At 36.4% G+C, this 18,259-nt stretch overlaps 1 protein-coding gene across 5 annotated transcripts in view; it reads right to left on the reverse strand.

Moving 5' to 3' along the window:
- Positions 1-18,259, reverse strand: part of LOC134531551 (nuclear factor related to kappa-B-binding protein) — a 239,079-nt gene that overhangs the window by 82,132 nt on the left and 138,688 nt on the right. For all 5 annotated transcript variants that reach the window (XM_063367243.1, XM_063367245.1, XM_063367247.1 and 2 more), the window contains exons 12-14: positions 11,209-11,439; positions 6,013-6,305; positions 3,389-3,544 (exon numbers count right to left, since the gene is read on the reverse strand). In XM_063367243.1, coding sequence (XP_063223313.1) covers positions 3,389-3,544; positions 6,013-6,305; positions 11,209-11,439 — 680 coding nt within the window. The remainder of the gene's footprint in view (positions 1-3,388; positions 3,545-6,012; positions 6,306-11,208; positions 11,440-18,259) is intronic.

The following is an 18,259-nucleotide window of genomic DNA, read 5'->3' on the forward strand; positions in this document are numbered from 1 at the left end:
CTACAGTTAACCCAGGAATAAACATCCTCGAATACTGGAAAACTCAGTCTGCATGTTCACCCAGGTTACATAAACTGTCAAAAAAATATTTGTGTTCACCACCTGCGACAGTGTTCTCTGAACGTTTGTTCAGCACTGCAGGAAACATATGTGACCAAAAATGGAATTGTCTTGATCCAGTTCGTGTCAAAATCATTGTTTTTTTTTTAAAAATAAATTTAAAGGGTTAAATAATTCTGCATAATGTTTAATTTTTTCTCTTAACTTATAAATTATTTTATAATTAACCCTTGAGATCTGGATTCGGATTCGAGGGGTGGATTCGAGGTACTGTTTGGGATTCGAATTCAAGATTCAGATTCGGGAAAAATGGGATTCGACCCATCACTAGTTCTGATACTGCAGAAGTTGACGCACATGTCACAAATTTTTGAATGTTACACAATGCAGATTTCAGTCCTGTGCATTATTATGAGATTTAGCTACCATATGAGATTTTAAAGCGGATCTACCCATGCTTGTTATAGAAAATTTTTTATTGCAGAGCTGACATTTTTCCACTGAACTATCACTCTCTACTTTTCTCAGCCATGGCAAAAACAATGGGTCATGCAACCTTGATATATGGAACGAAGTTGCCAGATTTGAAGACATTGTACAAATACAGTACCTGAAATTGAAGCAAAAAATTGCACATAAGCCAAAAATCTGTTTTGAGATTTTTATGTATAATTATGATTTTAACATTCAGTTAAGTTAAGATAATTAAAACAACTTACAATTATATAATTGATTTTCTTATTGTCTCAAATGCTATAAACTTACAGAATTTAATTTATGGAATTAAAGAACCGATTGTTATGGTCAATTGGAAATGCAATTAATTTACATCGGAACATATTTAAACTGTTCAAAAATATTTTTTTTTAGGCTACAATTGTGCCGAACACCGCACAAATAACACAGTGTAATTGACATACTTACCGACACCGGGCTAGTGGCACACTCAAAATCACTAACTACAGCGTACGCGTGGAGTCAAATTTTTTTACCAAAGCTATCGCCAAATGAAATGCCACGCATGTCCCATCACCAACTCGCAACACTTTAACGTGAAACCTTTTCCATGGTGGCCACTCACAGTCACCAAAAATATTCCCTGATTTTTCCCTGATTTCCCTGATTAAAGTTCAAAATTTCCCTGATATTTACAATTACAAAAAAAAATACTTTTGATGAAAAAATATATTATAGAAAGAGATTACTCATATTTTAGCACCATGCTGTATTTTCTTCATTATATACATACGGAAATTCGTTAAATAACAAATACATTTTAAATATGTCACTTTACATTATAGCGTCCCGTTCAATGACCTGCAGTCTGTGTTTTGTTTTATGTAATGGGGTATTTCAGTGGCGAGCGCTCAAACATTTTTTCACGCAATTTTTGATAACTGTTCTTTAATTCATTTTTGAAGTGTAACATTTCTAGTTGTGAAATATTCTTAGTCTTAGTACTCTCAACAAGGGATAACAGTACAGTGCAAATTTTACCTTGTGTTTGATTTAAAAATGAAACAACTAATGGATAAATCTTCACTGCATTACAATCAGTACTCCCATCTGTAGCTAAAGCAAATGGTCCACTTACAAAAGATTCAACAGTTTCAATTTAGTTTCACCAGCCATATACTCCACTAAGGCAGATGTTTTTGCTCTCGCACAGCTGTATTTCTGTGCAATTTTTGAGTCCGGAAACATAGCTCTATACAAATTAACCGAATGATCGGCTACTGCTATCGGTAAATTGTGTTCTACCAAAAAACTTGTAAAAAATAACTCTGCGTTTGTTACTTTCGTTTCATCAGATGTAGCGAAAAACGACGATATAGATTTATTGCTCGTCACGGCTTTAAAATGTTCTGCATGTTTCTTTGATTCAATATGCCGTCCTCAGTCATCCCTTCCACCATGCGCAATCGAAAAGTCACACGTGCATACATTACAAAAAGCGTGGCGTTCCAAAACATTTGAAGTTGACAAGCATGGCCATTCTTTTATATAGTTTGGTCGAAAGTTCTGAAGAATAACGTTCTTTTTTTTTTGCCCCAGATACACATTGTTCTGTCACACGCTTCATTTCTACAAACGGCACTGAAGAACACAACACTATCGAACAACATAAACAGGTTTCACGTCTGTACACACGACAAAAACACTTTGATGAAAAAAATGGCTTTCAAGAAAGTAAATAACACAACACAGGTTAGCCAAAGTACCGTACAAAAATTATCGTGATGTAAGTAGCTAACAAACGAAAAGACCGAGAATATGTACTAGTTGTATCGTACAACGGACGTAATACCGTACCATTTCTATTACAAAACACAACAATTAATCTACTTATTTCGACAGTACATGCGCACATTTATCAGTTCCGTTATCTGCGCAACCACGTGATGTATTCGAACTGCGTTCACGAAACACGAACACCAGAAACGGAATTTTTTTCCGTTACCCAGCAGCACAAAGCCTCGTTTCCGTAATAAACCAGCGATGTTCCGTAATTCCGTAATATTGTGTTAAATCCGTAATAATTACGGAAAATCCGTAATGGTTGGCAGCTCTGCGAAAATATACATAACACAAAAAATTCCCGGTTAATAAAAAAATTCCCTGACATTTCCCTGATAATTCCCGATCAACGTGATTTCCCTGATAAATCCCGGTTTTCCCGGTTTTCCCGGTGAGTGGCCACCCTGTTTTCGTCCCCGATTTCAACCGCAACGTAATAATTTAAACTGAAACAAGATTAGCATATACCGCGTACGCATAGGTTTGTGTATTTCAGTCGACCGAATACGCCATTTTGTAACAGCGACGACTATGCAATGGTAATGGTCGATATATATCAATCATTACACTTAGATAGTAGTTTGTGGTGTGTTTCGAATGGTTACAAAGAAACGGTCAATCAAAATCAAAAAATTCAAGGACAAGTATAAAAATTCAAGCACTTTTCCCATTTTTTTTTTAAGGACGTATAAAATTCAAGGACAATTCCCTCTTTTCAAAAATTCAAGGACGAGTGGCCACTATATTTACAATATACAAAATTGGTAGACACATATATTTCAATTGATTTTTTTCCAGATTCCGTTCCTGTTTCCTCAGGTGAAAATCTTTTCACGCCCAAAAATTTCTGGAATAAACAATCCTTTCCAGCATTTCAGTGTTATATTTTGTTTTGACATGCTTTGCGAGGTTAATTAGGTTTTATCGCAGTTCACTACATACTCTTGTCTCTACTAATAAATGAGCAGGAAGAAATGGCACTTGTGTGTCAACAGAGAGGTTTCAGACAACGAGGTAGTCTCATACATACCACACGAGGGCCTCGAGAACCAGCGGCGACTGTCTGCGGTTGCTGTGATGGCAACGAGCTGGATGCCACCGTCTTGATGATGGATGTACCCTGGACCGCGGATGCTGCATTTGATGACAATAACGATTTGCCCAACACCACTGGCGCATTTGTGACCTACACAAGCACACAACCACAATCATTCAGCTCTCTTCAAATACTTGAGAGATAAACTACCAGTGGAACTTCACTACTTCACCAACTGTCAAGTGATAACTAGAGATGAGTCGAGAATCAAAAACTCAAGCTGTGTGGAGAGAGTAGCTAAAGAAGCTCTACTTGACTTCAAAGTCAAATACGTTTAACTCAATAGGACGAGACTCGGTGGTCTTTCTAATAACTCAATACATATTTGACATGTGCAACGAGCATAAAATCACGTACCATTATTTTGCATACACTTCACAGGGTTATGTCATTACACCGGTTTTCTTGAAATATCTTTAATATTACATAATTGAACAGGCTGAAAAACAAAAAAATGTATATTCCATTATTTACAGTCCAAAAAATTAAAAATGGGGCTATTTTGTAACAGCTTGCTGTACGTCATAAGATTTGTAATACAGCTAGTATATTACAAAAATAATTTTTTTTTTTACAACAGAAATCATTGGTATTGCCGGTCAAGTCATAAAAAAATGATACCCAGCGTATCTTATCTTTGACTATCTAGTTAAAAGGGGTGTTTAAAGCTTTGAAAAAGTCAAAAACAAATTAAAGTTAAAACCAATAATTTTCCTTGAAGGAATCATCAATAACATGTATTGTGGTTTCATTCAGAACTGGCATAACGATGAACAACGTAAATACGAGGGTCGGAACTTTAACAGTGGCAACTATTACAAAAGAGATACATGTTACCAAGTTTTACTGTCCAATGAAGTCACCGGCATTGTGTACAACCCATTGCCAGCCATGTGGAAGTCGTACAGCACCCGTTGTGTCGATAGTTCGAATGGAGCGGTCTACTGCCTGAAGGAATCAAGTGAGAGTCGCAAGTGGAGCACGGTGGCTGGTACGGCCCCTCCCAGCCTGCACTGCAAGCGGCCAAGCATTGTCCTGCAAGACGATGAGTGGGTTCTGCTGCTTCTGTTAGGCAGTGCAGGTTCCCCACAAGCCTCTTGAAAACTATCACACTGTCATGCTGCATGACCTCTGGCACTTCAATCTTTATCCCAATCCATTGTTACTGTTTTCAAAACATTGTGACAATAACAATATATTCAACCGTCAGCTAACATGAGGTTGTGTACTTCTCATTAGTGCCCATGCATGTGATGTGGGAAGGGATAATCATTTGCTCTGAGGTAAAGTAGGTACTGTATGTAACTAATGTGTGGTATAAGCAACATTAATTGGTTCCGTTGCATAGCGCCTCTGCAGCAGTGTTGCCACTATTGAAGTTTCAACCCTCGTAAATACCATATTCACTCGCGTAATGTCCGCCCTCGCATAATGTCCGCACCCTTTATTTATATATCCTTAAAAGAAAAAATTAAAAATTCGCATAATGTCCGCACCAGTCGTCTACGGCGGGCAACACAACTTTAGCCACCCCTAAAGGACGCAGTACGAATGGAAAGTTGACGGCTCTGTAAACAAAGCCGTGACCTTGAGCTGTCCTTTCTCTCCTGTTCTGAAAGGGTGGGGAAATTCGTTGAACTGAACAAAGCACGGTCAAAGGCCCCACCCGCGTATAAGCCCCCCTCCTTGTTTTGTAAACATTTTTGAGAAAAATTTAAAAACGTGTTTTTCTGGGTTTATCTGAGGGCAGGGCAGCTTGGCATGCATCAAACAACAAGCCATGTATTGTGAGCGGCGGGAGGTGATTTTGTAAGTGTCCGTTCTCAGTAGGACAGTCGTGAGGCATGCCAGACGTAAGCAGTTAGTCCTATCTCAAACGACATAAAGATAAAGAAAGCTGGTCTAGCGCGCTGCCGCTGTGTTGATGTGGAGTGTTGTCGGAGAAGAAGAGGGGATGTGAAGGAGGAAGGGAAGTGGGTCAAGGATTCTAACACTCCTTTGTCTGGTTGGCTGGCTAGCTGGCAGGAGGGAGGTTAAGCCACGCCTCTGCCTCTCTCCCCCCTGCGGAGTCGCTGCCTCTCTCTTCCTTCTGCCGCGTCGCTGCCTCCCCCGCCCTTTATCATTAGAACAAAGACGCACGACTTGAATAGAACACAAAATTATGTATTTTTGTTTTTTTCCTCGTATAATGTCCGCACCCCATTTTTTGGGCCAAAAATGTGGTCAAATTACTGCGGACATTACGCGAGCGATTACGGTATGACTATTTATTACAGAAAAACCGAGTTTAGAAACATGTATTTTTCTTAGTTTGAAAAGAAAAAAAAAGAAAAAAAAATCACAGTGACAGATTGCATTGTGCGCTGAGAAAATGATACACAAGTATTTATAGAAAAATTTGTTTCATCCCAAACACACAAAATAAATTCTATGAATAATTATAATACTTATCAAAATAGGATATTTGTAAATTATTGACAGAGGGAGGGAGAGGGAGGGGAATAAATGGAAACTGCTGAAGAAGTAGTTTCCATTGAGATGGGGAAAGGTCTGCTGACCTGTATAGCCTGAATGCCGGATGGGGTGGACACTTGGAGATTGTGCACGGAGTGGCCAGCAAGCGGCACCGGCCTCGACGCTCGGCCGGTCTTGTGCGTCAGGGTGGTGGGAGTGGAGGCGGCAGCCGCGGTCACCGCCGGTGGAGCCGGCACCGAGGCGGAGTCCTTGGGCGCCGGCACGGGAGGCACCGAGGACGACGCTGCTTCCTTCTGCTGCTTGCTGCGGCTCGTCTTGCGGTGGGTCGGCATCTTCTTCGTCTTCACCATCCCCTGCTGCTGCTGGTGAAGACGCTCTGCACATGTATCATCCACCACACATTTCACTCTTCAAACATTCAAATACAACGAAATAGCGTAAAGCGTTAAACAATAATTTACAATTCTTAGCACCCATACATTTCATGAATTAGATTGAAACAAGTTTACCTAGTCAAACGATTTGAAGTGTCTACACTTTGGCAAAGTTGACTGTGCTAAAAGCATCCGATAAATACGTAACACTGTCGATACCGATCTTACCTATGATGTTTGTGGCAAGTTCATTGGTGGGAGAATTAATATAAAATTAAATTTTTCACATAGGAAATAGAATGAATGCAGTACTCGATAACTAGAGACATGAACTTTTTGCGATCGCGAATTTTCGTCGCAGAAACGCGAACTTTATAGTTTTGATGGGTTTTCGCGAAATGTTAACAATTTTGTAATCTATTCGCGAATTTTGAAGCACTTCTGTTGATGTTATTTTTTTTTCACAACAGAACTGCTGCACGGAAATAACGTTTATTTAATAATCACCGAATACAAAAGCACGTCAAACAATTAAAATTAATGAGGCATTTCACAAAAACATACTTCATATTAAAAGAATTGAAAATGAAAACCTTCACCCGAGTGTGAAACGTAACTTACAAACGTAAACATACCGTGCCCTATCGGCATTGTAGTACATACTAACCACAAAAGAGTGCATTCAGGGCTTTCAAATGTAGTTTACTTGGCTGGAGACAGAGAGCGCGCTGTGCATGCAAAGAGAACCATCAATATCACGCTACGTTCACGATCTCTATACAGGCATCAACGTAACCAAACATTTATGATGTTGATGCCAGAAGAGCCTGGCTGGATTTTCACTCTCATACGTCGGCAAAACAGATAATTTTATGAAGATTGAAATTGTGTTTGAAACAGAATTAACACATAGCAATTTTTTTTTCTGTTAAATAATTAAACTGTAATACACTATGCAATGGATTTCAACTTCGCATCATTCAAGAAATAGAGTTTTTGGACAGGTCTTAAAATGGGAGGGGAAAAAAAGTTTATCTAATGGAAAAATGAGATTCATGGTCAAATTTTTTTATATATTATTTTAAAACGTGCAGCCTTTGTAATGTTTCGCTGCAAAGTGCAAACGTGAATAACCTGTTAACTAATCAGAGGTACTCATCCCTATGGATGCTCTATTTTTGGGGCTGCATGCAATGTTTACAAACATGTTTTCGCGTTATTAATTTTTTGAATTCCCATAACATTTGTGTGAAAGGTTGGTGTTCCTAGGCTCATCACATACCGTGTTTTATCGCAAAATCGTCGCAACCATATTTTAGGCTGTCAAAATTGGGATAAAAAAACTTCTCGCGTAAACGTCGCATGATGTTTTTAGTCCCGCTAGTAGATGCCAAGCGCTTTGTGTAGATATCTTTTTCGTATAAAACAACGTATTTTAAAGTAGATATCTAATATTTATTCGGTAATTACCACTTACTTAATAAATTAACGGAAAAATACGAAGTTGTTTGACGTGTAAATTTTCTTATAAAGACGTTTTTAAACATTATTTCCTTTATCTGATCGTCTGCGTCGCCGCGGTGTAGGTATAATATAAAATTTAATTTTGGTCATTACCATTTATTTATTTAATAAACGGAAATACAAAGTTGTCTGACGTGTAAATTTTCTTTTAAAGACGTTTTTAAAAGGTATTTCCTTTATCTGATTGCGTTGCCGCGGCGTACCGCTTATAAAAATGTAGCCAGCGCATCATTCATGTTTGGTTATGTTGCTTCCCGTATAGAGCGCGTGCACGTAGTCGAATATCATTATCTCGCCGATTGGATGCAATGCGCGCTCTCTGTCAGGTGCCGAGTTAACTACATTTGATAGCCCGCATTCTTTCGTGGCAAGTGTGTACTACGACACGTTAGTTCACGTCAGATTCAAGTGGCTTGCGTTCGCGTTAGAGTTTTGGTTTTTCTATTTAAAGTTGAAGAAATGTTTTTGTTTAAGGAATTATTAATATAGAATGTTTGGCGTGCTCTTGTATACTCCACCTTTTCTTAAATAAACGTACTTTCCATGAACGGGTTTTGTTTTTATAAATAACTTTACCCAACAAAATTTTTTTTCCCCGCATAATAGTCGCACCCCTCTTTTCCAAACTTGATTTTAGAATAAAATGTGCGACGATTATACGAGAAAACACGGTATAATTACTTGTTTTGTTACAAGTTGTGATTGCAATTTCGAGTATGATAGAAATCGGCAGAAATGCCGAAAGTTGTAGTCTGCCTTGACTCGAGCAAATGAGTTCTCTGCTGAAGGCTTTCATTCCATTGACAGAAAGATTTTGTTTTGTAAGTTCTGTAAAGCATGTGTGAGTTGGGAAAGCAGAGACACTATAGTAAAACATATAAAAAGTGAAAAGCATATCAATAATAAAAGAATTTTAAGTGCAAAAAAGGCCATCCTTCAGAAAACGATTGGTAGCAGTTTCCAGGTTGTTAACAAAAGAAAATATGCAGCGGATAATTTTGCACTCAAGACTACAACAGCATTTATGAACGCAAATATTCCTCTAGAGAAACTACAGGAACCTAGCATCAGAGACTGGATGCATGAATTTGTTGAAGGTTAATGTAAATATGTTTTTTGTCGAAAATTCTTCTACAGCCTCAACAGATAAGGCCGTATGTATTTACTAATTACTGCAAATTGGGTTTTACATTTTACGTATTGTTACAAGCCAACAAATACTAGCATAATTTTTTATCTCTTTCAGTAATAGTAGTATTAAAATAGCTACATTTATTGGGGATTATTTTTCAGGGGCTGGAGATTTGCCAACAGTCAGAACATTGAGAGAACAGTACGTACCAATAGCAGCTGAGGAAATATTTGCCACCATTAAAGCTGAAATTGCTGGAAAATATCTAGCAGTTTTGGCTGATAAGACCACAGACAAGAGAGGGAAGTGCGTCTTTGTTGTACTTTTCCGCCTCATGGAACCAAATGCGTCTCAGAAAGTTTTTCTTGCTGGTGTTCATTTCCTAGAAGCTGCCAATTCTACCCATTGTTCCAGAGCTGTGCTAGATTGTTTGAAAAAGTATGATGTTAGCTACGATTCAGTAGTTGCTTTCGTCAGTGATGGGGCTCGTTACATGTCCAAGTGTAGTGACTGCCTCAAGGTCATTCTGGGTGACGAAGTATTGCATGTGCAGTGCTGGGCTCATAAGCTCTGCATTGTAGGCAATATCTGGCCGAAAGTTTGTACTGAACTCAACAATGCAGTTGTTAAGTGCAAGGCAGCGTTTCAGAATACTAGGAAACGCAAACATATTTACACAGTGTTTCTGACGGAGAAATATTCAGGTACTGACAAGAAAATTTGTCAGTTTCCTGTTCCTGACCTCACTTCCTGGAACAGCTGGTTCAAGTCAGTGTTGTATGTTTCTGAGTATTTGACTGACATAGTTGAGTTTTTCGGTTCAAACGAAATGCAAAACTCACCAAATGCGGGAGTAGAGTTTTTCAATGCTATTCCGAAGTCAGATATTCAGAAAGTACACATCCAAGCAGTGTTTGTTCGAGAACATGCTGCACAGTTGATGGAACTTATAGACTGTCTGGAGGGGTCTTCATATCCAACCAGCCATATTCTTTGTGGTAAACTTTCGAACTGAAATATGGTTTTTCAGTAGCAGCAAATGGGATTTTTGAATATGAAACTGCTACTTTACTAGAAGATTTAGGAAGCAAAGTTCTACAGGCCGAAGTAAAGCAGACACTCCAGCGTACTGCATCACTTTCCATGGATAAGCTACAAGAGCAATGTCAAGAGATCCTTGCAGGAAGACATTTGAAGTGGTGGGAAAGCTGTTCAACCCTTCTAGTGTTGTCCTCAATGACGTGAACAGCAGCTTGGTCACATCATTTCAAACCCTTCCTGGCATGAAACCTACTGTCTTTACACCATCCGACATTGCTTGTGGTTACACATGATTTAAGGAAACAGCCTGATGTTGTAGAAGTGCTTCTTTCCATGAGCATGACTTTCCTGCTTTTGTTTGTGCTGCACTGAGAGCTGTTTGGCTGCCATGTTCGAACGTTGACAGATAGGCGGCACAACTTACTGGAGGAAAACACAGAGATAATGACTATATTTTCTTTTGACCAGTCTTGGTGACATTTATAAACTTTTTGCTGGTAAAAAAAAGTTACAACAAATTTTTTTTATTCAAGCCCATCATTGATTAAGATTCATATCAGTTTGATGTGTACATGCATGTTGTGTTGTCTCAGTTTGTTAAGGGTGTAAAATAATATTACAGTGTTTAAGTGACTTATTTGTGGCAAAATAATGTGTACAGAATTCAAACACTGCTTAAATATGGATCTATGCTGAAAGATAAGTGTTTTATTGTAAATAGTCAGATTTTAGTAACGTGAGAGCATAATATTTTTTCACCGCTTTTCATGTTTTTTTAAACACTTTTTAGTTGTTTTACCACTTTTGAGTAATTTTATTTACCGAAAAGTTCATGTCCCTATCGATAACATAAATACAACTGAATATAAACTAATAAGTATAATTGGATGCCCATAACCTAACCTATGAATAAACATTAATCTTGTCATAGTGTGACTTTTGTTACATGAAATGATGTCAATGTGTTTATCTTAAAAGATCATAAGTAATGAAGATTACATATACACAATAAATTTTTGTTAAGAAGTTTCTCAATATACTTAAAAAAGACTTACAGGCAGAACTTATTGAAACAGGTAAAATTGTTTACATTAATAGGCAAAGTGCTAAATTTTTTAAATCCTCTTATTCATCAAATTTTCTGACACGTGATTTTCGTAAAAGGGTATTTCTTTCAGTTACAACTTGTTTAATCTGTGATCACTAACCAAACTCTTCTTCGGACCGCCCCCGGTGCAAGTAGATCCATATCTTGCGCTTGGTGTCGTACTTGACGCAGGGGTCAGGCTCGTAGTGCAACCTGTCCAAGGCTCCGCTGACGACGGAGTGCAGGTACGACTCCAGCGTGATCGAGGCCAGGTACTGCGAGTCCTTCAGCAGCTCACAGATGTCGGAGCGCGTGCCCTCGCCGTTAGGCAAGCGCGCCGTCGCGTCTCGCACTGCCGTGAACATACACCATACCAACCGCATCAAGCCAGCCCACCTAATAGATAAAACTTTATTCATTTTTCAAACAAACAAAGAAAATTTGTTGTGGAACACAATAAACACAATTTCGTAACATTATCTGCAATCTCTTAAAATAACAATAAAAAAAATTGCTTGGGAATGACAGTATGAATAATAAAAAAATTGGTGGTAGTTTTTATTATATTTATAGTAGAGCTGGGACAATAAGGGAATTTGGCACACATTACGCTTGCGGCCGATCGGCCCAATAACAAATACCGATCATCTTTTCAAAAAAACAGTAAAACAGCATAAAGTATGTTGGTTTTTGTCTTCATTCTATTTTTTGAGGAAGAAGAAGAAAAAAAGAAAACATCCAACCTTCATTTGAACAGATTAAATTTGTAAATGTACAAAAAAAAAATTAAATTAACACAAATTGGAACAAATCTATAAGTATGTATTAGACATATTGGTTTGTTGCTATTGACACACAAACACAATAGTGAATATTTCATTTGAATCCAAGATATTTAAAGAAATAAAATTTTTGTACAATATTCCTGAAAAAAAAAAAAAGAATAAAACTATAGCATTAGAAAAATAAGCACAAAAATATAACTGAAAAATGTTTTAAAAACAGCTTAATTATATGAAATATGAGCAGCTAACAGTAATTTTTTTTACAGTTGTTGACACATGAAAAAATGGTAAATGTTATTTTTAAATTATGTTTACAAATGTAAAATATGAAGATAATACAAAGCCAAAATTGGATGTATTTACAGGAGTAAAATTAAATTCATTGTTTGTGATTGATGTATGTTTATTTTGTACAACACAAATTTTTATTTAGAAACACCAGTATTCTGACATTCTGAGGATTTAGGAAATTTCTTTCCTTGGTGTTTGTAAGACCTGTTGTCCTGAAAAGTTGTTCTGAAGGTAAGTTGTTGAAGTTGTTCTGCTGGTGATGAAAGAAATTTAACAGCTAGTTTCTTCAGAGCCTTGAAAGGTGTCAAATTCCAGATAAGAGGATCTGAATCAATAAGATGAAAGGGTTCAGCCAAATACTGTTGCAGCTGCTGGCAAGGTGATACCAGAGCTGGATTCTGTACCACACTGGCACTCTTCACAGCAATACACCTGTAAATCATTGAAGTCTTCATCAACTATCTTTAGCTATTGCAAAAGTTTTTCTTTTGATGATGCTGCAGTCATTAGTTGCTGAATTTGTCTTTTGCTGATGCTGCAGTCATTTGGTTACTGAATTTGTCTTTTGCTGATGCTGCAGTCATTTTGTTGCTGAAAACACTTGTTTTGAAACTGGGTCTAAAACTGTTTAAAGCATGATCTTTTCTTCTGCATCATGGAAGTAAGAATTTATGAGATTAAATATTATGTCTTTGGCCATATTCTTTATAAATGGATCAGAAAGTTGTTCCAAATCTAGTTTCAGTCCATTGACGATTGGTATAACCATTGAATATATATATATATGTATATATGTATATGTATGTATGTGTGTGTATATATATATATATATATATATATATATATATATATATATATATATATATATAAATAAAAATATAAATAAAAGTCGCGAGGGGATACAATTTATTCTGCCAATTCTCAGATCCAAAACTGGAGTAGTTGCCAGCTCCCACGCTAGACGGCTCTTCTTTCAAAAAGAAGGTACTCGTGGTTCCAAACTCCCACGCGAGAGCGCTATAGCATCACTTGTCTCAAGATCGCGCACTGTATTCTTTCTCTCTCTCATTCGTTTGGATTTTGTTTCCGTTGCACAGAGGAGGTGCAGTTCCTTGATAGGCGGGCGGCTAGTTTACGAGATATTCTTGCTCAAAACAATGTGCTAACATTCCGAACACAAACAGATTGCCTTTAAAGAACCGAAAGGTAAAAATTAATTCCTTGAAGTGTTACACCCTTCTTTAAAAACATCCAACCTAAGCAAGTACATGATTATAGCTGGTGTGATAATATGATGTATTTTAATAAAAATAGGTACATTTTGTAAAATTAAAATCTATTTTTATTAAATGAATTTAAGTTCCTCAATGAATCAATCAACTTTATTCTAAATTTAACCAAATTTACGTTATTCAAAGAAATAAACTAGAAAATAACAAATACAGATAGTTACATTGCTGTTCTGTGTATATCTGTGCATGGACTTGATAAGCGATACAGTCATAATAATTTTAGCAAACTATTATAACACAAGAAAAACAAAATGTCTGTATCGAAGATGGCAACCTCCAGCAGAACAGAAAAACCAATATGGCGGCCGTGATATCCAAGATGGCTGCCTCCAGCAAACAAGATGGCGCCTGTGTTGTTAGAATGTAAACAAGTGGATGTGATGTGAGATCCAAGATGGCCACCGTGACATCAGGGGATCGGTCATTAAATCCATCCACATCATCCACAACCTGGAACCCGTTTTCGGATGAACATATATAAACTACTTTTAAGCGACAATTCTTTCTTACGATGCTTCACCGTAAGTCATAATTTCCATACTGTATAATCAGTATTGGGCAGTGTGGCAGGCTCAATAGTCCTACTATTACTACTAAACGATGCTGCTTCTTTCTTGTTGCTAAATTAAGTACGATGTATTTCGGAATCATTCAGACAATTTCTGATTTATAACATTTGGGAGAGCTAATTTTGTGTGTGGCATCATTTCATTCAGTAATGTTCAGTTTCTTGAATTTAAAAGTTTTCCTTTGTACTATTATTGTACATATTCGGAATCACAAAATAGATAACAGTTCTTCAGTACATTTTTGAATTTTCGGTATTAAAATGATCAGCACATATTACATAAAGTATTAATGAACTATTTGGAAGCTTGCCGTTTCCACTCCTTAAAATCTATGAGACATTTAAAATGAGAAAATTTTTTTCTTTAAATGTAATCTGTTTGTGCCACATAAAATTTTCCATTTTTATTTTTATACCCAAAGGACAGTGTTGCCTTGCAACATGTTTTGGTAACCAAATTAAATATAAACTTTATTGCCAAAAATTTTAGAATACTGCATTGCAAACATTTTTGTTTATACTAAGGTATTTTATACGTAAAGTAAAATCAACTTGTTATTAGGTACTCTTTTTTGAACAGTAACTATTGTAAAATATTTCATTGTCAAACTTTAAACAAACAACTGATACACATGCATTCACTGACATGGAGAGAGATGTTTACAAATCAATGACTTGTTCAAAAATGTGTTGTTTTAGCATGTGTGAAATGATAAAAAATATGATCGTGTAAAAGGCAAAGAAATAATCTACTGTCAAACGTTAGGACTAAATTAATTTACCCGAAACATTTCTTGAAAGCTTTCAAACTAACAATAGTTCTAATGAAGGAAGTCTTTAATACCTCGTGTTTAGTGATGGGATTTTTGATACTTCGATACCTCGATACCTTCGATACTTGACGGTATCGCAAAGTATCGAGTATCGAAACTGTAAGTTCGATACCGGAATGCTTGTTCATTTGTATTAAATTAAGTTTTGAGTCGCCATCGTACAAAATACAACTACAGTAGAACCTCGATGATACGTTCCCGTTTCATACATTTTCCCGTGTCATACTCCAATTAATTTTGGTCCCGCCGAAAGTACTATATTTACAATGGTTTACTCTCCCGGAACATACACTTATAAAATCATTAATTTACCGTTTCATACGTTTTTACAAAGCGAAAAAGTCCTAAAATTCACAAATTTTTTGTTATATTCCTCCTGATAAACTACGTTTTAATGCTTTTATTTTGAAAAAACGTTCATTGTACATTGTTTACCTTTGAAACGTAAGAAAATAACTTTATCGCACCATAGATATGGCTAGTATCAGGAAGACTGTGCACTTCGCTAGTAGCATCTATGGCCAGCACCAAGCGAGACTAGTGGCGCAAACTAGCAATGATTATGAAAATGGTGCACGCGCTTTATCAAGGCACGGATCTCATATTTTGTGCATTCATTAATCTTTGAACTGAATATACCCGTTCGTTGTTGTTCTCTTACGATCGGATTGTTTTGTATTTTAAGTTTCTCAAGTTAACATTTTATTGAAAATTGTTCTTTTGCATAAAGTTGTTTGTAAAATGAAACAAACAAGCAAAAAATTCTGATTTTCTTTTTACAATAGCCTAATTTTTTTTTTTAATTTCTAATTTAGGCTTGGTGACTTTTCCTGCCCTCCAAGAAAGGACTTCATAACATTTTGTAAGGCCACTGTTTCTCATGTCAGCTTTACTTGATTATGGACAGTATTTTACATTTCTGGTGGTTTTATATATGTATATATAATGATGAATTCATATCTTTCATTAATATAATGCAATTACTTACACATATGTATTTATGTTTAATCTGACATTGTGCTGGTATGCTAGATTGAATTTATGTATTTAAAACTCATTTATGTTATTTGTAATAATTGTTACTTAATGGGAAAATATTTTTCCCTGAAGTATCGAAAGTATCGAAGTATCGAACGGAAAAAACAATACAGAATCGAGTATCGAAAGTGTGGTATCGTCCCACCTCTACTCGTGTTTAGTACCTAACTGTTTAGAATCTCAATATAAGTTTTAAGTCTTCCATTTCAATTTTTTTTTTTTTTTAGATTCATAGTTTAATATTTTTGAATATAAAGGAAAATAGTTTATGAATACAGGTAAACAAAATAGTATTCAATGTATTTTAAACTGTTAAATATACTTTAATTAAACTACTACTTAATACTTACTGAGGAGGTTGTTTAGGCTAGTTTTTTTTACTAGGTATTTATTTTTTATTTTTGTAAAAGACAAAAGTTCGAACTTGTTTGTCTTACACTGATGCAGTAACAAAGTACGCTCTCTGTTTGGTAAATAAATGTACCCTATTTCACATAAATTTTTCGGTCAGTGATCATTTCAATATTGTAAAAATACTAATTTAGCTCCATAGATAATCACAAATCATTCATAATTTAGTTGATTTCTTAAGCACATTTAATGGTCGAATTCTAGATTTTTGTTGAAACACCAATCAAATGTAATTTACGTGAAACAGTCAAAGTGGGAAATAATTTTCTTTTATTAAAATTTACATTAAAAATTAACTAGGGTTCGCACAGTTACTCGGTTTTAGTGAAAATGGAGAAATTTAAATTATGTGATTGTTGTAATCTAAATAAATGATTTTTTAAAGTAAAATGTGGAGATATTTAATAAAAAAACTAAAGGATTACATACTTTGATAATTTACATTAAATAGTTTAGGACTAACATCGCATACTCGCGTCAATTTTTTTACACGACATCTAGCCGATAAATGATGAAAAACAAAAATAGACAAGTAATAATCCACAACCTAATTGAACTTGTTTTTACTTTGTAAACAACAACAACAACAACAATAATAATGGAACATTGATGTGCCTCGTGAACTGTTCCTCACATTCGGACAAAACGTCTATGCACATTTATTATCCTATATAATATATAAAATTATCAATGCGAATAAAGTTATAAATAAGAAAATAGGTATTTAACTTTCAATAGTGAAACCATAACTTAAAGCAAGACTGACTGTAGGCCCAATACAATGTTTGTAGGAGCTAATTTTCACATTAATCGGGTACAATGTTTCTCCACTCACTGGCTTCTCTTGGGATTTCATCGTTCTCAGGGCAGAGGTAAGGAAAGCTTCTCTTCAAGGTCGCCTAACGGTGCTGATATTAGATCCAGCAAGACTTGGGTGAGGGGATGAGGGTGGTGGTGGCATGACTGGGCTGGTTAACCTAGTTCAGCCAAAGACCGCCAGGGGCGTGTACTGCAGATACCCAGCGATTGAAGCGATCGCTGTGACGGAGCTTGCTACTACGACAATTCTTCTGCGAAACTGGCCAGAAAATTTAACCTGGGCTTGCAACTTCTGTACATTACATATACTCAATGGTACAACTTCATAAACGGTTGTTTCTGAGATACTTACAGCAAGTTTGGCTTGGTGGAACAGCTCTAATACTGGAAGCAACTGAAAGGATCAGTTCAGGAAACAAGAAAATGATAGATAGCCTTCCTCTACTTGTAGAATCTCTGCAATATCAAGTAAGAACTGATCCATTTCGTCACCTCATCCTGGAGTAAACTGTAAGATGGGAGGCTGTTCAGGTCTTGGAATTCTTTTAATTTCTTGTTTGATATAACTCAGTGGTTGAAGTGACCAACCGCCTTCCTGACCCATAATAAATTTCATTGAACATTTCTTTGTGTAAGTAATTAATGCATTACTAATCACTAATCAGAGTGTATGAGCAGTCCACCGTACTTGACCAAATTTGGCTTCCTTCACTGATCATGTTTTTTGCATTGTCTTTAACTACACAATGAATTTTGCCACAGCTTCCTCCGACTATAGAGCATCCCACTCTTAGATTGCAGTGTGGAAGTAAATGGGCGCATTCTCACTCTCTCTAACACACGCCGATTGCCGTTAGCACTGTCCTTGTTTCTTCGTGCGTTGTTGCTGTAACGTTTTGGCCCTGACCCTAGCCAACACGTACAACTCCCGCGCCTCGCCACACCGTGAAAAGGCTCTAATGACTCGTACCGCGAGCGCAGGAAAACCCCCAAAAAAAATATTTGAATCCAAACAGATAGCAGACACAACAACACTACTAGTAAGATTATGAACAGTGAGAGGGGACAGCAAGTTATAAAAAAAATGAGAAATTTATATGGCACCATTTAATAGTTAGATAAGTATATCATAAAA

This window comes from Bacillus rossius, chromosome 5 (genome assembly GCF_032445375.1).
Source record: "Bacillus rossius redtenbacheri isolate Brsri chromosome 5, Brsri_v3, whole genome shotgun sequence".
Taxonomy (NCBI): Eukaryota; Metazoa; Arthropoda; class Insecta; order Phasmatodea; family Bacillidae; genus Bacillus; species Bacillus rossius.